Below are 23,127 nucleotides of genomic sequence, written 5' to 3'. Positions count from 1 at the left end.
TATTTGTAGTTCTACAGATATGATTAAATGAATCTCTTTTATGTTTTAAAAAAGTATATTTTATTTTATTTTATAACTGTTTGTGTGTAAAAGTATGTACCTAATTAAAATTATTTTATCTTTATATTTTATTTAATACTTGTGAAAATTGATAATGAATGAGTTGTCTGAAAAGTACCTACACATTGATGTGTTTCGTTATGTTTTTAAAAGCCAGTTATGTATATAAATAACAAAGATCAATAAAGGATTTATTACCCATTTTGCTCAAAAACCTTATGTAATTTTTTTGTGAAATTCATAATTCCTCGACTTTAGAAGGACTCGTCTCCTAATCAAATAATAAAAATGATTCAGTTTAATGGCTTCATCTGAATTCAACGTTATACCGTGCAAGAAGTTTTGAAGAGCGTGAAACAAGTGAAATCTGAGGCAAGTATGGAAGTTGTGGCAACATTTTCCGTCTAAGCTCAAACAATTTTTGAGGGGTGATCAAATTTGTGTGTCCTGATGAAATACCTTTTTTTTCATTTTAAGTTCTACTTGGTAAATATCTTTATTTCTACAAATCTATTACGACGCCTGTTTCGATGCATTCCGCATCATTTTCAAACACCATATCGCTCACTCCTTTCAACAACGTCATATATCAAAAATTGTCAATTTTCAGTTGTGCGTTTTTTTGGAATGCCCAGAAAATGTACTATATCCCAGCAAAAGCGGCATATTATTATTAACTTAATATTTACTCGCTACAGGGCAGAAAGTGTTGTTATTGCATTTTGAAGAAAATGTATTTTTTAATTATTTTTTTTAAAATATACTAAATATTTTTCAAATGGAGAAAAAAACTTTCAGGTTTTAACTAAAAAAATCTGTTGCACAGTAACAAGTTCAATAAGCGGCTTGATATTTATTTTTAATACATTTTATCATATTCTTAAGCTTTAAAAACGATCTCCTGAAAAATCAAGTTTTTTGATATATGACGTTGAAAGGAGTGAGCGATATGTGAAGCTAATTCCAAATTTAAGAGTTGGGTCCTTGGGACGTCGAAGGTTGAAGAGGGGGTAGGAGCTGTTTCTTATTATATTGAACAAGACTAAAAAAAATTCTTAGCACTGTCACTAAAATGTGTCATGACATTTCAGACAACCCTATACGTAAGTGTTTGAAAATGATGCGGAATGCATCGAAATACATGTCACAATAGATTTTAAGAAAAAGTGGTGTTTACTAAGTAAAACTTAAATTTAAAATGTATAGACTTTACCATAATGTGATTGCCGAATCAATTTATGAAATACCACTCCTTTAGGATTATCAAGCTATGGACATTTCTGGTTGATACATTTGTTCAAATTTTCCAATTGCTGACAGTACCCATTTCAATTGATTGTTTGGTTCCTTGGTAGAATTTCCAAAAATATGCTACCTTTTAAATCCCACCATACTGAGAGCATGATCGTCTGATGAATGCCGTCTGGGTGGTCCACTGATGACAACAACATGGAGTTTGTCGAGATCAAATCACCATCACAAAATTTTGTCAACTGTTTTCGGCACTGATGTTTTTATAGATGTTATACATGCTCACCATAAACTTGACTGAAAATAGTAAAATATAACAAAAAACAGTTTGGTCTTACATTTTATCCTTGTTCTTAAATTTTCAAAATGAAACCATATTAATTTTTTTTATATTTGAAGAACTAACTTTGTGATTTTCGATTTTATAATTAGAATGTAACTTTGTTTTAAAATCACTATCCTATTTTATTATAACTTAATTATAATGTCTGCCAGTTACTAAGCTAACCGGTAGACATTATAATTAAGTTAAAAGAAATATATATATAGTGATTATAAAACAAAGTTACATTTTAATTATAAAACTATATTAATCGTTTGATCTTTCCTTTAAAATAAACTCCCGCATGGTTTCAGAATGTAATTGTTTTATTTGCGAAAAAATCTAAAAAGACTTAAAAAAATAACTAGCACTTACTGACGTTAAAATGTGTTTTGGCATTTCAGACAACCCAATAAATTTTTAATTTATTTTGTATTTATGTTCTAGTAATTCGCTAAGTATTTGTTGTTAAATTTTTATTTTTTAATGTGGTATGTCCCATTTTTTATTATTTTATTCGACATTTTTAATTTTTGTTTCCCAACTATGAATAATACATATTATTTAGATATTTTATCTTTGTTTTATTTCATACATTTTCATATGCATATTTCTAACCCTTCTTCAACTGATATTGCGCTGTAGTGTAATTTGTCAATTGCACAAAGGTAAGGTGATTATCTCTTCACTATAAGAAAGTGATTCTTATGTAGTTCTGTGAATTTTTGGGTTTTTGAAATAACTTGTTTAGTAAAAAAATACCGATAACGGATAAACTTTTGTCACATAAAATAATTTGTGATGGCTCCTAACAATTTTGCAAACGAAGTTATGATGTGTAAGTTACAATAAATCTTTGAATCATGGAGTAATCTTTGAAGTGTCTCTTCCAATTTTTTTTCTCCTTGGTGAGACTTTTCATTTCTTTTCGTGATGAATTTTCAATTTTTTTAGATTTTTCTTCATTTTTCAAATCCTTATCTGGTCCCCAATGGTGCATTGGGCACTGCATCATATAAACGCAGTGTTATCTTGATTGTTAACACATGAAGGAAAGGTGATCAGTCCCCCGCTTCAGGTACCAGTCCAGGATAACATTGAATAAATATTAAGAGCAAAATGTATATATATATATATATTTAGGGGGTTATTTTTTACTCCAAATCATGAGATAGTAAAAAAATAATTTTTAAGTACGTACTGTTTCTATCGCATTTTAAATGGGGCGATCCCAGCCCTAGCACTGGACACGCGAAGGGTGTGTTTTACTTAACAACACGCTGATTATTCGGGATTACTATTTGGACATAGAGAAGGGGTTTGATCGATAATTTCGGAGGGAAATCATCCTGACGGCTACGTTCTGGAGAGATAATGGGGGGGGAAATCGCCATTGATCGTTCTCGCGGAGCGGCGAATACGAATTCCGGGAACTCGATTATCCGCGGAAAAGGAAGCCTCGTGTACCGTGTTACCCCGCTATGTACAATATATTAATATCGCGCTTGTTAAGTTCTAATCTGAATGAATTTAATCTTTGTTTATTTAAGCCCGGAGGAAGTATGCATCGAATTAAATACAATTACAATCAAGATAAAGGTAAAAGGGGGAAGGATAATTAAAACTTGAATGTTTCATGTACCTGGTTTAATCGATTACGTAGACATATTATTATAATGACTTACCCTAGATTACAACACTTAGAAAATAGCTTATACTAAACGAAAGGTCCTCAACACAGTCCAAAGTTCACTTTCCTAGCTCATGTCTTGTTCACAGATTCACTTAACGAAACACCGTAACGAAGATTGAGATTGATCCATAGTTATGAGCCATGAACGGCTCCGGGTTTGTGGAATCCCGTTGGGCGTGACGGCCACAGGTTGTAGGCTGGGCGGTCTTCGAGGGGCAGGAATCTGGTGTTCCTGGAGGGGCAGGAATCTAGTGTTCCTGGGTGGACGGCGGACGTCCTAGATGAGCAGTTCCTTCGCTGTTGGAAAGAATCTGGCGTTCCTCGATGTGAAGGATGAGGGATGAGGCATCTTCGCGGCTGGAAGATGGCCTTGTAGCGCTGGCTACATCGTGTCTTGTAGAAATGAACACTATTCACTTCACACGATTTCTCCTCGCGGCTGAGCACTTAGCTGATGAAGTGCCGAGTTTGGGCTCGGGTCGAGCGCGACGGCGTGCGCGTTCGACCTGCGCGGTCGGGGATTTTTTCGTCGACTGCCTTGCGGCGTCTTCAGCTCGCGTGCTACCCCTACTGTTGCTAAAGCAAGAGGGTCGTACTACCCCTCTCGCTTACTCTTTACCCTAGTTAACTTAAGAATAATCTTATCGTAGCTTACTTACTATAAGCTTAAACCCATATCTGCTCCCTAGGTGGAGCATATGGTGTCCACAACTACTCGTTAATAGTAACCGAGTTATAGACTTACAAATAATTAAAAGTTAACAAAACTAATTATAATATGACTTATTATTAACTAACTGATTCTTAATTAAACTGATTATAATAACTAGATTAACTTATAATTATTACATAAAATAATGAATTAATAGAGACTCCTTTCAGAGTAGTGGTTGACGCGTTTGTCAACCACTCGAAGTTCAGGTTCGATTCCTGACAAGGTTGATTTTAATGTAAAGTTTAATTTTCAATTTTAATTGCTATTTCAAGTTTCCTAAATGGAACTTAGAGCGTGATGTATATATATATATATATATATTTTTTTATTATTATTATTATTTATTCATCCATATGTATTGCCAGTACATACGGGAGTGCCTTATGAACGCGTACAAGGAAAGATGGCGGAAGTTAGACAAGGTAGTGTGACGTTCTATCCTCTCTCTGCCTTCCACTTCCGAGAGGCGGCGAGAGGGTAGTTACAAAGGGCGGCTTAATATTTATGATCGTAGCTTTGGGTCCGTGGGTCAGCCCGTTTTTAACGACCCTAGACGTGGACGACGAAATGCATTATTGCTAACGGCCGAAATTCCCTAATTGCTGGTCTTACCCATCGTAAACATTGATGGTCTGTTACCATTGTTCCGAAGAAAAATTCTTTTACAGTACGAAATAATAAAATATATTTTTCTAAAGAAAGGTTAGGCTTTGAAGAAACCCGCCGTCGTTTTATTTTATTTTATTTTTGTCTGTTAACGAACAAATGATCTGCGCGCCTAGAAGTGAAAAATTTTAAAAGAAAGAAAAACGATTTTTAATGTAATATTTTAAACACCCAGATTATGCAATATATCATACTTTTAGTTACTGGGTACCTACACTTTTATAAAGGTAAGAATATAAACCCCTTATTCGAATAACTTGGCAACTCTTTAATCAACTGTCACATTTTTTTATTGTCTATGCAACTGTCATCTTGACGTTTCGTTGTTGTCCGCGTGTAAATAAATATTATTTTATATAAGTTCAAATAAAAATGGATTCGAAACTAGTTATTTTGTATGGTAGTCAAACTGGCACTGCCCAAGAAATGGCAGAAAATATTTGGCGGCAGTCGAGACGTCGTAACCTCAAGGGCCCAGTGAAAGCGATGGACGAATATAAAATAGATGGCCTCGTTCGAGAACAGTTTGTGATATTTGTGTGTTCGACTACTGGTGTGGGTGAAGAGCCCGATAATATGAAATCGTTTTGGAAGTTTCTATTGAGAAAAAGTCTCCCGAGCACTTCCTTATGTAACTTAAAATTCGGAGTTATGGGTCTTGGGGATTCCAGCTATGCCAAATTTAATTTTGCAGCTAAAAAGTTACATAAAAGGTTACTTCAATTAGGCGGCACGAGTCTTCTTGACGTTGGTAAATTTGTTTTAAATCAAATGCTATTGTTACCCTTTTTTGTTGTGCTTAATTTGTCTCGGTCCTAGACTGGAATGGCTTCCTTACTCTCATTCTGCTACACATATTCACCCGTACGTATCATCATTATCTACCAGACTTCCTTCTAATGCAAGTACCTTTAAAATGTTGTTGTAAATGAACTATTGAAAATCAACAGAAAATTTTCAGACTTTATTTCTTGGCAATTATTATAAATAATATATAATAAATATTGTAGAGAGATTTTATTGGTATTTTTGTACAGTATAGTTAGTGAATTGTGACTGAATAAGAGAGGTTCTTGAGTATGATGTGTATTTTTGCTCTTTTTGTAAAAAAGGATACTATTTGATACATATTAGATACCGGCTTCAAATATTTTTTCCAATGCCTTATCTTCCTATAAACTGGCATTACGCAATAGATTTCTGACAGCAAGACAATTGATGTAATTGAGTGACAAATTTATGTAATGTAGAATACACTTTCTTGTAATATTATGTATTTGAATGTGCTTGTCTGTATTCTTAAAACTGCTTTATATTTTTTGTCTCTTGAATTTTACTTGTAAATACAAAACAAAAATAAATTTATCAGCTGATTGTACTACAATTTTAATTCTTTATTTCCTTTTGATCAGGGCTCTGCGATTACCAGCATGATTTAGGAAATGATGCAGTAGCAGACCCATGGATGGCCAAGCTATGGTGTGCTTTGGAAGAATATATACCGGAAATTAATAATAAAATATTAAATGAGGGGTGGTCACAGTACCTACCTCGATGGAGAATAAATTTAGTGAAAGGGAAGGACCCCACCAATTCAACTGAACTATATTTTTCTGGGTATAAATTGGAAGATTTTGCTGAAAAACCATTTTTAATGACTGTGTCTAGTAATTTAAGGACTACTTCTGACGCTCACTTTCAGGTACCTCTATTCATTTATAAGTTTTTTTCGTTTCATATTTATTTAAAATCAAATATAGCCTACATAAGAATTTCTAATGGGATATTTTAAAACTTGTTTAACCCATGAATGTTTCGCCATGAAAAAGGGTCTAATGTGCCATCAACAATATAAACAATTTAACCAGATGCAAATTCTACCCCAAACGTTGATTTATATAGTAACAACCTCACAGTCAATTGTTTTATTGCGTGTATTATTTCAATACACAAATAAAAGGGCCGAAATTGGTTTCCGAGCGAACAAGTTATTAATTAGAACTAGCTCTCACCTTTTGTATTTTGCCTGAACTTCTATGAAAAATCTTTTATTGTATCCTAAATAAAAACTACAATGTGAAACATTGTTTTTACAGGATGTGCGAATGATAAATTTCATCCGGAAAGAATATTTTGATGATTTTGAACCTGGTGATGTATTAAATATGAGGCCAAGAAATTTAAATTCTGAAATGAGTAGATTTTTTTCAATCTTTCATCATTTGAATTTGCAGCCAGAAGATGTTATTGCATTTTCCCAAATAGATAGTGGTAAGTATTCAACAAAGTTTTGAAAAAAAAATATTGGGCTTTCGGAGTGAAAATGCATTTATAAATTTTAAACTTTTGTTCTTCAAGTGAATTACTTTTAACGTTTTTTAAAGTTAATTTGGCCACTAATTCCAGTTAATAAAAAAAACTTTTTACATTGCATTTTTTTTTCAGAATTTTAAATTCAGTTACAAAAAAAATATATTTTTCAATAAAATAAACATTTTTCAAAATTTATATACGTAAAACCAATACTTTAGTCGGTTTCTCGTTTTTCTTCTAAAACACATTAAACTACCTACCCCGCATTTGTGAACTTTAATTGTCTATGATACCATGCTGTCGAAATGTCAAAAATATCTGTCAAAATGTTTGGATTTGGTTACCACGTGTGTTACGTTTTATACACCCAATTGTGAATAATTATTCGAATACTTATGTGTTTTTGACACGATTTATCCAATTTAAAATATATCCCAGTTGTACGGAAATAAAGATTCGTTTAAACTCTTTAAAATCGCTTTGTAACGCGCATCCAACATGTTGAGGCGGCAAGCTCGTTTGAGAAGAGAATATTTATATCGGAAAGCGACGGAAGATAAAGAAAAGAACATACAAGCGAAGAAGGACAAAATAAAACATAGTTTAGAAGAAAATATACCGATACATGGAGATTTACGAAAAAGTGCACTAAAACTACAGAAGCAAATAGAATGGGAAGACAAAGGTAAGAATATGTAAAATTCACGTAATTTTGTAGTATTATAAATTGTTGTTATTTTTTTTTTTAACAAAAAGGTCGAGTTATCTCTCAAAACTCAAGAATTTAAATTGATTTTGCGAGGGAACATTTTGTTTTTACCAATATTCATTCTGTCAAAATGTTTCATTGTTGCACCTCAATAAAAAAATAATTTTTCTTTACAAGTAATCCGAACAGGCGCTATCCAAGGGCGAATTTGTGGCAGCATAAATTACCTTCTTATGAAAATATTCAAATGACTTCATTTCTGATAGAATTAAAAGCAAAAAAATTATGTTTTTTTTTTCAAGGTTTGTACTGAAAATTCTTGGTGGAACTGCATTTTACAGAATAAAATAATAATCATTTAGTTTTTTCCACATGAATTTTATTTGACAAGCGACCGGGTTTCGACGTAATCGACATCTGTGAGGCTAGATAAAAGTCACTGATCAAATAAAATTCATGTGAGATAACTACATACTTAGTTATTATTTTAATATTTAAAACATTGTTCTTATTTTGATTTCATCATTCACAATATTGGGCAAAAAAAGCAATTGCGTCTCAGTTATCTTAATGCCTGCCTCCGCGGTGTAATGGTTAGCGTGTTTAGCTACCGTGTTGGAGGTCCCGGGTTCGATTCTCAAGGGGGGAGGGGTGAAAATAAATATAAGTGATTTAATACTCTAATATTTGTTTAATATTACTCTGGACTGGTCCCTGAAGCGCAGGAGTGATCACCTTGCCTTCATGTAAGTAACGATCAATATAACTCTGCGTCAATATGATGCAGTGCCCTATGCACCATTGGTGCGGATAAGGGTTAATAGGAAGGTCAATGCAGTGTTCCGCAAACTTTTTCAGTTCAAGCTACACCTGCCAAATTAAGAAATTTTAGAGGTACACCAAAGAAAAAAAAGTTTATATCAGAATATAATGCGAAAAAATATATTAAAACAAAGTTTGTGTAATATCTTAGCAAAACTAGATTTTTTCAGCGGCACACCACTTAATCACCACAGTACACCAGTGTGCCGCTACACACACGCAGCGGAACAATGTCTTAATGCATATTTTTTCCTGTTTAGTTATCAATTTGTTTGTTGGGATGGTTTTAGGACCGGAATTAGCTGCCGCTATTGGAGGAATTGGCGGCGGAGCTAACACTCTCAACTCCCAGGATGACGAGTACCGTTGGGCCGGAGTTCAGGATCCCAAGATCGTCATCACGACCTCCAGGGAACCCAGCGCGAGACTCAAGATGTTTGCTAAAGAACTTAGGTATACAGTAGAATCGCGATATAAGTAATCGCGATATATCGAAAAATGACGTATATCGAAAAAAAAAACCAAATTTATTCCCTAAAACTAATTTTTCATACAAAAATGCATTTATATAACGAAATCCCGTTATTATGTATAACAAAATCACTTTTGTCCCGTACGAAAAAATGCCAATACATTTAAGTAAATTTATAACAAATAAAAAATGTTATGATAAAAATATTTCAAAGCCGCGCCGCCGCGGCGCCGCGCCGAAAAAAAAATGTTAAGATAAAAATATTTCAAAGCTGCGCGCGCCGCCGCACCATATGCGGATGGTTTTATGGCGATTTTTAAAAGTAATTCAATACAATATCCCATCAGCTTGAGTAATTAGTAATTAGAGTCAATGAGTCAGTGAAATGATTTACTTTAGCAATAATAATTCTTTAGTTGTGTTGCCTACTTTCAAAATCCGCTAGATCCAGTTTTATAAGATTTTAAAATAAATACCCTATCGGAATGCCAGTTGTGGGTTTTATTGTTCAAAAATTTTAAATACTTGAAAACCCCGCTAAAAAATACTTAAAAACAACGTTGTACTTCAAATTCCGATATATTCATGAAACTTGCTTTCTGACCCATATCGGTCAATCAGAGAGCGGAGATAGGTCAAAAGTTAAGATGACGTCATTATCGATTTGTGTCTCGTGTTTTTTTTTGAGTACTGAAAAACTTTCCAAAAAAATGGGAAAATTCTCTATTTTATAATATTTTATATAAAGATAGACAAATCTTTGAAACATTAATGTTATCCGGAGAATTTGGATTTTTTTTTGTAAAATCGACTTATATGGATCTGGCGGATTTTGAAAGTAGGCGACGTAGTTATAATCTCTCTTCTTATTTCAATGAAATTATTTCTGTAGGCCATAAAAATTCTCAAGTATATTCTCTCCCATAATCAGTCCACCTGCTTATCTCAATGGTAGACAATAATAATTCTCAAATTACAATCCATCTTTTTATCTCAATGAAATGATTCTGTTGACAATAATAATCCTCAAATTGCATCCGTCTTTTATCTACATCGTAAGGGCATTTGTCCACTACACGGAATAATTTTACCGTCCGTCCGGCACGTCAGTTTGCGTTTTAAAACGATGATTTTACGATCGAATTTACGCGCAACGTGTTCACGCACCGATCAAGAGCTCCGATCCGAAGAAAGATGGACAAAAGCACAAGCCAATCCAAGCCAATCGTCATTTTAAAACGCTAACTGACGTGCTGGACAGTAAAATTACACGGAATTTCGGGTAGTGGACAAGCGCCCTAAGTGGGGCGTAGTGTCGGGTAAGACAATCTGCACACTATTGGACTAGCGGAGTAACGTGTTACGACGTACGACATGCACGGATACTTACAAAGCACGCCACACGCGCAAACACAGAAACGTTTGTGTATTTTTACGATTTTATGTTAGGATTTGATTCCCGATTTTTTTACCAATTATTTATTTCCGTCGCTGCAAATGAATGACATTATGAATAACATTTACCAGACCCAACATTACAAAATTGTTTTATTTCAACTTTAAATATGGCCAATAAAAGCAACTAGGAATATTAAATATGACGGACAAATTTGGACAAATACGAATTTGTCCGTTTTATACGGATTTTGAAGGAATAAAGAGATCAAACGGAATTTGAAGGATTATTACGGAATTTTAACGGATTTTAGGAAATTTTTAGCGACGGCGAAAAAAAATTCATCGCGTAAATTCCGTCTCGTAATTTCGCAATTTCGTAATTTCGCAATCTCAATATCGAAAACTACTCTTTGACGTCTGACAACACTGGCCGTCAGTAGCGCGCAAGCCGTTCTCGTTCTCGGCTTTGGCGGCTACTTGTGATATTATTATTATTATATTTGACGTTATTACTCTCATTTTCAGATACATATTTACCAGACCCAACATTACAAAATTGTTATATTTCAACTTTAAATATGGCCAGTAAAAGCAACTAGGAATATTTACGTTTTTCCGGTTTTAAAATCACATTCTCATATTGTGTACAAAATACATACGAATATCATCGATTCCCGCGGCACTTTTATCACCGTAAGGTTAATAAGAAAACAAGTGAAAATATGTAGGTATTCAGTTCCCTATGGCCCCCTTCCTCCTTTGTTTGCAGAACTTGAAAAGCCGCGCAACATTTTTTGCAACGGCGTGCAACATATACATACTAAGTATGATTTAAAAAAATTCGTTATATGTGGGAATTCGTTATTACGAATTAATATTTTTTGGTCCCTTGGATTTCGTTATATCGCGATTCTACTGTATTCCCATTTTGACTATTCAATTCAATAAGTTGTGTGATTAACCTATCCATTTTTTTTAAATATATAATGGCGTTGCATATAGAATATATTGCTTTTGCCAATGTCAAGTTAATTAAATAATTTTACGTAATTATAAAATATGATAGACTTATTATTAAACTATAAATTAATTCCGTTCAATTTTTTAAAAAAATAACCAAAAGTTTGTAGATAATTGGGTTCCTGCTCGCCAGGATGAGATAGATATCTGTAGGGAGGGGAATAAGACCGTGGCAAAAATCTTCTGCATGCAACGGTGATATGTATTTTGTAAACCAAATAAAAATGTGGTTTAAAAACTGGAAAATTTTTAATATTCCTTAATGTTGCTTTTATTGACCATAGTTAAAGTTGAAATATAACGATTGTGTAATGTTAGCTCTGGTAGGTATCTGAAAACATGAAAAAATACATCACAAGTAGCCGCAATAGCTAGCGTATATATATTGACTTGTTAAAAATGTGTAACTGCATTGTTGTTTATTTTCTTGTCAAGCAAAATTGACTTAAATGGCCCTCCTGAATATTTTACGTTTTGTTAGTTGGTCACTTTCTCCTGTACGACTACGATATAGGTTATTTGGCTTTCAGCGTTTAAATGCAACGTTTGGATGAACAAAAAGTTTAAATATTTTCATTTTCTACGGTAAAAATATGTGTTCACAATTTTGTATGGTTATTTTAGGTTAATATTTCCAAATTCTCAAAGAATGAACAGAGGCAAATATGAGATGAAGCAGTTGGTTCATGCCTGCAGAGCTAATGACGTTACAGACTTTATTGTGGTACATGAACATCGAGGAGTTCCTTCCAGTTTGGTATGTATCATCAGTTCATTTAATTTATTTAAATAAATGTTTGACTATGATATCCGATGAATATAATTAAAAGCACCCTTGAGGTAGAATTTTATGAAAATGGCGCTATATAAAATATCCAAATTTATCATTATTATTATCTATCTATGTCCGCCTCCGTGGTGTAATGGTTAGCGCGTTTAGCTACCATGCTGGAGGTCCCGGGTTCGATTCCTAGGGGGGGTTGAATAAAAGGGAGAGATTTTTTCACTCTAATATTTATTCAATATTACCCTGGACTGGTACCTGAAGCGGAGGGCTGATCACCTTTCCTTCATGTGTTAATGATCAAGATAACACTGCGTTTATGTGATGCAGTGCCCTATGCACCATCCGTTGCGGATGAGGTCTCGAAGAAAAGTTTGAAGAAGATTATCTATATCATTACTGCAATATATTGGGTGCAGAGTGATTTACACTTTTATGCAGTCTGGATCAGATTATCTTTCTGAATCAAATATGCCCATTTTTCTGCTATTTTGCTAACTTCAGTCATATTAAATTTGTCAACCATTTAGATGAATATTTGGATTGGAGGCCTTCGTCCAGGAGTGGAAAGAAATAGGTTGAAGAAGAAGATGTTAGTTTATTGACTGAAGTTTAAAAAAACTAACTAATCATCACGCTGCTTCTCCGCAGGGGTAGGCGGAGAGAATACAACGCCCAACCGATCTGTCTTTGCAAACAATCTTTACATCTTCTGCATTTATGCATCTCTGTAGATTAATCTGACCACCTTCAAGTAATCTATATTTTCATTTTGTACATTAAAGGCATTGTCTTTGTGGTATGGTAATATAACACTCTCCTTATCATTCATCATTCACTTTGTGTAATACTATAATTTTTTGTTAAATGAATTGAAATAAATGAAATTGTGGGACAGGAGAGTTTTATTCAATTTGGTATTTCTTTTTAAAATACTCCATAATAAGATTGATAGTCCCGATGTACGAGACGTCTTCCGTCCGCACAAGACTGTATAATTTCTGGTCTCCTCTGCGGCGCAAGAAGGGGCAAGTCCCGGCGGTTTGGCGGTCGCGTAAATACCGCTTGATGATGCGATGGACGCAACCGCTGTACCCAGTTGTAAGCTCGGTACAAAGCGCTGCACCGACAAGTCAACCTCTATAGCCCTGAAAAGGGCTTTCCGAAACAGGTCCGTGAATCGGTGCAAAGAGGCGAAGCGGTTCAGGCTGGCGGCGCGGCGAGGTTTCAGAGATCGGGAGCGGAGAAATGAATAACAAGTTTCGGTGTTTGAAACTGAACTGCTTTATTATCGCAAAATGAGCCCTCTATATACCCGGCCGTGATCGCGTACCGCCCGACAGTGGGAAAGTACAGCCAATCAGCGGCCGGGGGAAAGAGACAGCCATATCTCTGTCTCTCTCTAAGAGGCACCGGACGGGCTACATTTCTGTACCGTACCGGTGCTTTAAAACAATGTATTATATTTTATTATTAACTATTTTCCTTATTCTAAACTTATTCTCCTCGGTATGGGCAAAGACCACCCCCAAAAGCGACACATTACATCTTTATTGAGGGGGCAGTACATTGCGTACACATACCGAGGTCCCTAAGCTAATTAAATATATTCACAAAATCCCTTCTTCGGGCCGCAGTGTGGCGGGCAGCCGTCTCGCCCGCCGAGCGCCCAGAGTTCCTTTTCTGGGCCGCCGCACGGGGTACGCGATGACGTCGCTTACACCCGAGTTACTATCACTCATTAATTTTAAAATACCGACCTGGCACATACGAAATCATAATATTTTTCAGTGTAGCCATTCGAAAACTAACTACCATATTTTCTCTCCTATTCCGAGATATCGCAATGAATAGGGTCCATTGGTTGATATTTTTAGTACATCAATTAAGTCAAAATTTACATAGCACTTTTTGGATCTCTTAGTATGAATTATATTTCGATTATTAGCTTCCCTAATTTGTACCAATTTTTTAAACCTTTTTTTTCAACAATTTTTGCATTTTTTTATTACTTACACTTATCTTTTCTTTTTATTTTATATCATTTATTATTATTTTATATGTAATCTATCTTAATTTCTATGCAGTAAATAAATAAATAAATAAAAAAATTAAAAAATTAATACATACCAAAAGTAGAACAAGTGGTATTACTCAAAGTGAACGATGAATGATTAGGAGAGTGTTAATCTTTACTAACTTACTTTACTTATAACCCTTATCCGCACCCGATGGTGCATAGGGCACTGCATCAAATTGACGCAGTGTTATCTTGATCATTACTTACATGAAGGCAAGATGATCACTCTTGCGCCTCAGGAACCAGTCCAGGGTAATATAAAATAAATATTACAGTGTAAAATCACTAATATTTATTTTCACCCCCCCTGGGAATCGAACCCGGGACCTCCAGCACGGTAGCTAAACACGCTGATTCTTTATTCATATTTTCATACAAGGCGGTATTTATTCATATTATATTTCCAGATTGTCTGTCACTTGCCGTACGGGCCGACGGCGTTCTTCCAAATGTCGGACGTGATAATGCGTCACGACGTGCCGGACATGGCGCCCATGAGCGAGCAGTACCCGCACCTCCTCTTCCACAACTTCAAGACGGAGCTCGGCCTGAGGGCCTCCAAGATCCTCAAGTACCTGTTCCCCGTTCCCAAGGAGGACTCCAAGAGGGTCATCACGTTCGCCAATCACGACGACTACATTTGCTTCAGACACCACACTTACAAAAAGGTAATACATATTTTATTTTGCATCAAATTATCAGGTTTCGGGGCTAAATATTCTATCCAGAAATTTTTTTTAAAGAAAGTGAAAATAATGCAAACATTGAAATGGAAATTATAGGCGTCTCAGCTTATTTACTAAACATCTATTGTTTACATATAAAATAATAGATGTTTTCGTATCCGCACCCCAGTAGTGCATAGGGCACTGCATATAAACGCAGTGTTATCTTGATCGTTAAGACATGAAGGAAAGGTGATCAGCCCTCCGCTTCAGGTACTAGTCCAGGATAATATTGAATAAATATTAGAGTGAAAAAATCACTTATATTTATATGACCCCCCCTGAGAAACGAACCCGGGACCTCCAGAATGGTAGCCGAGCGTGCTTACCATTACACTATGGAGGCGGACGTATGTAAGGAGATACAAATCTGAGCATTTTAAATATCACACAAAATTTTCATTAAAATGAAAGAAGATGCAAGTCTGAGCACCCCAGGGCTAATGATTTGGCATTTGGCTGTCTTAAGTGTTCAACAAGTGATTGTTGAACATCCATTTTGTATTGATTTTTTTGAAACTTGTATATATGCAAAGGTCTTGGATTCCTTTCACATAAGAATAATTAATCAATAGATTTGGAAGTATGGCCATCAGTTGGGAAATTGGCAAAGTGTGTTTATAGCTTACTCCAATTAAATATCATCTTCGCATATTGATATACGTCTGATATAAATATGTAATAAGCAATTTTTAAATAGAATATAAAGTAATATGCATTTGTGTTTCATTTTTATGTTTGCTATTTTGTTGTTATAAAGAAACATTCTTGTAATTATGTCCGCCTCCGTGGTGTAATGGTTGGCGTGTTTAGCTACCGGGCTTGATTCCCAAGGCGTGGTGAAAATAAATATCAGTAATTTTACACGGTAATATTTATTTGATATTACCCTGGACTGGTCCCTGAAACGCAGGAGAGATCACCTTGCCTTCATGACATAATAAACAATCAAGATAACACTGTGTCATTGTGAGGCAGTGCCCTATGCACCATTGGGTGCGGATAAGGGTCTGTAGAAGGTTTGGAAGGATTGTTTAAACATTATTTTTCGAGCTTCAATATGTTCTATTTTCTAGGTTGACAGGAATATAGAACTGCAAGAAGTGGGTCCACGATTCCAGTTACGACTGTATGAGATACGGCTGGGCACGCTGGACTCGATGGAGGCCGCGGACCGAGAATGGGTGCTGCGCCCCTACATGAACACGGCCGTGAAGAGACGTTTCCTCAGCCAGGATGATGGCTGGCAGCTGGAAGACGATATCAACCAATAATCATATAACCAAATGTATTTTTGTAATAAAATCATCCAATAACCACATATTGTTTCATTAATAATATTTGGACACACTCAAAATGTTATAAATAAATCGCTCACTCCTTTCAAGAACGTCATAAATCAAAAATCGTCATTTTTCAGTTGTGCATGTTTTCGGAATGCCCAGAAAATGTACTATATCCCAGCAAAAGAGGCATATTTTTAACTTAATATTTGCCCACTACAGGGCATAAAGTGTTGTTTTTGCATTTTGAAGAAAAGGTATTGTTTAATTATTTTTTTTAAATATACTAAATATTTTTCAAATGGAGAAAAAACCTTCAGGTTTTACCTCAAAAGATTTGTTGCACAGTAAAAAGTTACATAAGTGGCTTGATATTTATTTTTAATGCATTGTGTTATATTTTTAAACTCTAAAAACGTTCTCCTGAAATATCACGTTTTTTGATTTATGACGTTCTTGAAAGGAGTGAGCGAAATAATAAAATAATAATATTAATAAATGTTGTAAATAAATAAACTGGTCAAATTATAAGCCAAAATAATAAAAATGATATTTTCTGGTGTTTCTCATATATGTATGTGATTGTAATCCATTATTCGAACCTCACATACAATTAAAAGAGTTTTTTCTCAATAAAAATCTTCTTTTCATCTCATCAACAGATGTCTAGTGAAATTCTAGTGATTTAAGAACAAGGTTTCGAAATTGAATCATATATATATATATAGAACTTCCAAGAATTTGAGTGGTGTGGTTGTCAATCATGGGTAGAATTGGCGAATGTTACACGTGTGTAAAGTGATCACTTAAACCAGCCTATGATGGTCGTGAGCCCCGTGAATCTCCATATTCTTCTTCATCTATGTTGAGATGTCAAAAAATATGAATAATAACACTTTGTGTATCCGTGCCCTTAAAAGTTACCAGCCCTTGTGGCCATTTTTGTGTTGCCGTATGAATCATATTGAGTAATTTTCATTCAATTGCCAGTAAAAAAAAAGAAATCATTAACCTCCCCCCTGCGGTAATTACCCCACCCACCTCTACCAATACCTGAATAAGTTTTTGCTTTTGTAATCACCTGTCAAAAACATCTTTAGGTTTCGAAAGTTCTGTAAAATATAATAAAACTCAATTAGTGGTATAAAGTGTTTTTTTTAGAGGTACACAAATTCAAATTTCCCGTAGTAAATCGATGGTGGCACCCGCCGTGTGGCATGTTGCGCTATCTTGTTGAAACCACAGCTCTGTCACATCAATGCAATTCAAATCAGGTACAAAGAAGTCCGTAATTGTTGTTCTGTAGCGCTCTCCATTGACCGTAACATTTTGGCCGGCATTGTCTTTAAAAAAATTTGGGATAATGATTTCTCCTGCCCATAAAGCACTCCAAAAAGTGACTTTTTATGGATGTAAGGATGTCTCGACAAATGCTTCTGGGCTTTCTCCACGCCGAATTTGATCAATTCTGCTTATTGACATAGCCTTTTAACCAAAAATGTGCCTCATCGGTGAACAAAATTTTGCATTGAAAAAGAGGATCAAGCTGAATATTGTTTTCATTCACCGAACTTACGGCGTTCATAATGGTCATTCAGTCTATTCACGGTGAAACGGCAAAACGTACCAACTACAAATCAATGTTGCCTGTTTAAGAACCAAACATCTAAAAAAAAACACCTATATTAGCTGTCGTCGATAAAAATATACTTTATGGAATGTAAAATTATGCATGTGGCTTCACACAGTTTAAATCAGGATTTTTTACATAAAAAAAAAAGATTTTATGCACATTTATGTGAAATTTTGTCAAAGATTTGCAATTTTTTTAGCCGTGCATGAGAATTAAAAAAAAATAATTCAATTGCCTTTTTTTTCATAGGTGAAATGAACATGATCTACCTAACTATGAAATTTAAGATTTTTTTTGTTTTTTACTTTTAGATATGCCCATTCCGTATTTCTTTAGAAAGCCAGTGACACTGAGGCAAATAGTCGAGGAGTACTGGGATCTGTCAGTGATTCCTAAGAAATATGTTTTCTCTATTCTGGCACACTTTTCTGAAAACAAATTAGAGAAAGAAAAATGCATAGAGTTTTGTACTCCGGATGGTCAAGAGGATCTATTAAACTATTGCAATAGACTGAGAAGAACTGTTTTGGAGGTTTGTATATTAAAATACAGATTATTTTAATATTTTAGGTGCCTCAACTTGATATGAGACATCTATCGTTTTTTTATGGAAGTCGGAGCATCCCAGGGGTTACGACCTGGCATTTGTCTGGCTTAATCGATCACTTTATACTCATGTGTAACGTTCACCATTTTGCCCATTATTGAATATCCTTGTTGCATTAATTTTTGAAACTTGTATACATGCAATGGTCTTGGGCTCCTTTCACATGGAAGTAGCATTTTCAATAGACACCAATTTCTCAACTTATGGCGCAATCAGTCATACTTTAAAATCTAATGAAATACTACTTACACCTCAAAAGGACCCAAGACCGTAGTGTGTATACAAGTTGCAAAAATTAATATACAGTAAAACCCCCTACAACGTTAAAAGTGGTTAATTTTTCAAATTGTATTTTTACATTTTAACCAGCGGGAAGAACTGAAATGAGTAATTTAAGATTAAAATACAATTTAAAAACATCAACCCTCTAATACTTTTCCATTGATAAATGCGGTACCTATCTCAACATTATAGGGGGGTTTACTGTAATATGGATGTTCAATAATGGTAAGAATCGTGAATGTTATACGAGTGTATAAAGAGATCATTACTAAATTGATCCATTGATCACAGCCAAATGCCAGGTTGCTCAGGTTAGCCCTGAGATCCTTAGACTTCTATCTTCTTTCATATAAAAAAAATACATGTAAAAGAACAATAGATGTCTATCTCATTTGAATTTATTATTAGATTAAAACCAATATTTTTAGCTTTTCCACTTTTTTATTTGACCAGCGACCGGGTTTCGTCGTTACCGACATCATCAGACTGGTGAGAGGCTATACAAATTGTTATGTTATATATAAAAGAAGGCAGGAGTTGATAACCATGATTTGATATAATTTTATGAGAAATTAATTTAATTTGAGTGAATTTAAGTATTGTATGATATTAAAAATATTTTTTATAAAGGTTTTTTTGTATGGAAAGCACGATTGAATAATATAAATCTATTATCTCATTTGAGACACCAATAATAATGATATATTATCCGTGGGGTTAATAATCCAGTATCTGATAAACAATGATTATTAACATTTTTTCTTGAATGGTTTCCGCAGATACTTTGTGGCACATTTTATAATATCTTTATAAAATTAATTAACTTTGTTTTCACCACTTTTTTTGGGTGTTTCCATCAGTTGATATTAAGGATCGCTATGAAATGAATAATAAAAATAACATTTAGGATTTTTATGGAGGGTGTGTAAGTTTTTGGTGAGAGTATTTTAATGTCCGCCTCCATAGTGTAATGGTCAGCATGCTCGCCTACCGTTCTGGAGGTCCCGGGTTCGATTCCCAGGGGGGTTTGATAAATATAAGTGATTTTTTCACTCTAATATTTATTCAATATTACACTGGACTGGTACCTGAAGTGGAGGGAGGTTCACCTTTCCTTCATGTGTAATCGATCGAGATAACACTGCGTTTATATGAAGCAGTGCCCTATGCACCATTGGGGTGCGGTAAGGGGTTTATTATTATTATTATTTTAATGTTTTTTATTTAAAATAAACCCTGATGATGACAAGGTATTCTCGAAATCAATAGGTTAAATTGTATTAGTAAAAAAAGTGGTGAAAACAAGGTTATTAATTTTATAAAGATATTATTAACATTTTCTTCAGGTTTTAGAGGATTTTCCACACTCGACATCCAAACTGACACTAGAAAGTCTATTTGAGCTATTCACACCCATAAAGCCGCGCTCATTTTCAATAGCCAATAGCTGCAGGGCTTCAAATAATAAGGAGCTAGAAATACTGGTTGCAGTCGTGCAGTACAAGACCAAACTACAGGCAGAGAGGAAGGGGTTGTGCTCAAATTGGCTTAAAACTCTTATTTCCGGAAGCGAAGTTTACGGATGGATTAAGAAAGGAACTTTTGTGTTTCCCAAAGACGAGGTAATCTAGTTACAATTATTGGTAGATCAATCATCTAACAAACTCAAATAATGACAATTGTTGTGGAACCAAAATTCTTAGATTCCTTTTTTTTGTAAATGTAAATATAGATAGTCTTACATACTTTTTAGCTGGATATTGTTGAACTTATTTGACTCGATGCCCAAACAACATCAAAATTTTTCAAAACTGAATCTTTTGGAAAACCTTATCTCTAAATTATAATTATGTGTTTTATTTATTGTTTCGGCATTAACTTTGTGGTGAGACATGTTACAATGGTTAAAGAAAACACTTCGTTTTTTACCACTTGAGTTTTATTATAGACTACATGTTTCGGAAGTTAAACTTCCATCATTCAGGTCTGTATAATAACTATTATACAGACTATTATACTCGTTATTATACAGACCTGAATGATGGAAGTTTAACTTCTGAAACATGTAGTCTATAATAAAACTCAAGTGGTAAAAAACGAAGTGTTTTCTTTAATCATTGTATAATTATGTGTATGTAAAAAATAAATGAATAATCACAGCATTACTTTTTCCACTCAAATAAAAATTGTTATTAAAACCCATTGCACCACTAATAAAGATGACATAATTTGTTCATACAATACACACATTTTTATCACAATATCATTAAGACTAAATTACATACAAAATAAAAATGGTAAAACATAAAGGCATACTTTTTTGTTGTTGTTCATAAGATAGATTATTATGGCTCATTCCCAGGTAGTTTTGGAAGAGTGTGTACACACTTCAGAGTTGTTGTCATTCAGTTTTAATATAAAAAAATGACTTGAAAAATGACCGACTTTATGAGTCAGTGACAAATTGACCTTGGCCGGCGATTCGCCGTCTTTGTGTTGCAATGGGTTAAAAAGTTGTGTCAATATAATTTTATAACGAATGATATTTTGAGATAAATATTATTTTTCAGAGCATCCCATTGATAATGGTTGGACCAGGGACCGGCCTTGCACCATTCCGGAGTCTGATCATGGAAAGGGATTTCCTGGAGAAGGCTAGCAAGGACACTTTGGTACTGTTCTTCGGATGCAGAAATGAGAAACAAGACTTCCATAGCGGAGAGTACCTTACAAAATTGCAGTCTGCAGATAAACTCCATCTTGTGTGCGCTTTTTCAAGAGATCAGGACAATAAAGTGTGAGTTCTATATTATATAATACGGCTGCTGGGTATCTAAAAGAAATCTGTTTTCTAGATGAATTGAAAAGTTGAGAGACGTCTCTCTGATGATACTTCAATTGACTACAAGTGCTATGGGTAAAGTGATATTACCAGCGCACTAAATTTGGTGAGCGTGCTTTTGCTGTTGCGGGAAAAATAGCACAGAAAGCTCTTCCACCAGTAGTAAGAAACAGTGAGAGTGGGATGAAATTTAGAAAAACACTAAAAAGGCATTTGTTTGTTAAATCATTTCCACAATCTCCTTTTCCCCTATTTAATTACATTTAAGTGCCCTTGAGGTAGTATTTTACGAAAATGTTTTTTTTTTGAAAAAAAAAATTTGTCCGCCTCCGTAGTGTAATGGTCAGCACGCTCGGCTACCGTTCTGGAGGTCCCGGGTTCGATTCCCAAGGGGGGTAAAATAAATATAAGTGATTTTTTCACTGTCATATTTATTCAATATTACCCTGGACCTGGTACCTGAAGCGGAGGGCTGATCACCTTTCCTTCATGTGTAAACCATGAAGATGACACTGCGTTTATATGACGCAGTGCCCTATGCACCATTGAGGTGCGGAGAAGGGTTTTATTATTATTTATTATTATTATAATATATTTTGAGTTCATTATTAATGAAGGTAATTGCTGTTAAAAAAATTAAAAACTACAAAAAAATACTTGCCAAGGACATATTGTTAGATCACCATCGATATATTACCATGTTCAATACAATATGTATTTAAAAATCCTGTTAAAAATTTACATAATTACATATCCATACTAAAAAAAAAACACTTAAAATCTGCTTTCGCAATTGATTTTTGATACTAGAGCGACTAAAGTAACATACAAGAGATTATTATAATTTTAACTTGATGAAAGGTTGAAATACAAGGAGTTAGGACAGGTCAAGCCTTTTATTTGCATATATAGGTAAAAGATAAAATTTTAAAGGCAAATATAAATATTATTTTCTTTAAAAATATTTTGTTTGAATTTTTTCAGTTATGTGCAGCATAAAATAAGTGCCAACAAAGCTGTAGTTTGGAAATTAATCTCCGAGAAAAATGCCCACATCTTCATTGCCGGCAATTCAAAAAACATGCCTGACAATGTCAAGGATGCCATTTTAGAGGATGCCTTAATGGGAGAAGGAAAAATGAGCAAAGATGAAGCTGTGATTTACATGAAAGAAATGGAAAAGTCGGGGAAATTACAGTTGGAGACGTGGTAGAACAAAAAAAATGGTTGTTGTATGTATTAGTCTGTGTAGGGTTAGGTTGATTACGAATTAAACAAAAGCTATGTGATGAGTTTTGTGGATCAAAGATAATTCGTAATATGTAATAAAGTACTAATTTTCTAAATCATTTGTTTTAACTTAATCTGTAAGTGGCTAACTGTACTATACAGAAGATAGTAAAAAACATTATAATTTAACCATGAAACTAAATTTATCGATTCCAAAAAT

The 23,127-nt window shown here is 34.3% G+C and overlaps 2 protein-coding genes across 2 annotated transcripts; both read left to right on the top strand.

Annotated features, from left to right (window-relative positions):
* Positions 1 to 4,975: 4,975 nt before the first annotated feature.
* Positions 4,976 to 23,030, top strand: LOC148304419 (NADPH-dependent diflavin oxidoreductase 1). Its single transcript, XM_088268311.1, has 7 exons — positions 4,976 to 5,458; positions 6,120 to 6,409; positions 6,804 to 6,978; positions 18,258 to 18,478; positions 20,182 to 20,457; positions 21,406 to 21,632; positions 22,662 to 23,030. The coding sequence occupies exons 1-7, from the start codon at positions 5,080 to 5,082 to the stop codon at positions 22,888 to 22,890; spliced, it is 1,797 nt and encodes a 598-aa protein (XP_088124437.1). The 5' UTR covers positions 4,976 to 5,079; the 3' UTR covers positions 22,891 to 23,030.
* LOC148304420 (U3 small nucleolar ribonucleoprotein IMP4) lies at positions 7,337 to 16,349 on the top strand. Its single transcript, XM_088268314.1, has 5 exons — positions 7,337 to 7,705; positions 8,842 to 9,004; positions 12,066 to 12,198; positions 14,713 to 14,973; positions 16,107 to 16,349. Exons 1-5 carry the CDS (start codon positions 7,519 to 7,521, stop codon positions 16,302 to 16,304), a joined length of 942 nt encoding a protein of 313 aa, XP_088124440.1. The 5' UTR covers positions 7,337 to 7,518; the 3' UTR covers positions 16,305 to 16,349.
* Positions 23,031 to 23,127: the final 97 nt, after the last annotated feature.

The sequence above is a fragment of the Brachycentrus maculatus genome, unplaced genomic scaffold, assembly GCF_059751285.1.
Source record: "Brachycentrus maculatus isolate JH-2025_06_01 unplaced genomic scaffold, ASM5975128v1 h1tg000320l, whole genome shotgun sequence".
NCBI lineage: Eukaryota > Metazoa > Arthropoda > Insecta > Trichoptera > Brachycentridae > Brachycentrus > Brachycentrus maculatus.
Note: the sequence above shows the minus strand (reverse complement) of the source record. Positions and strands in the feature narration are given on the sequence as shown.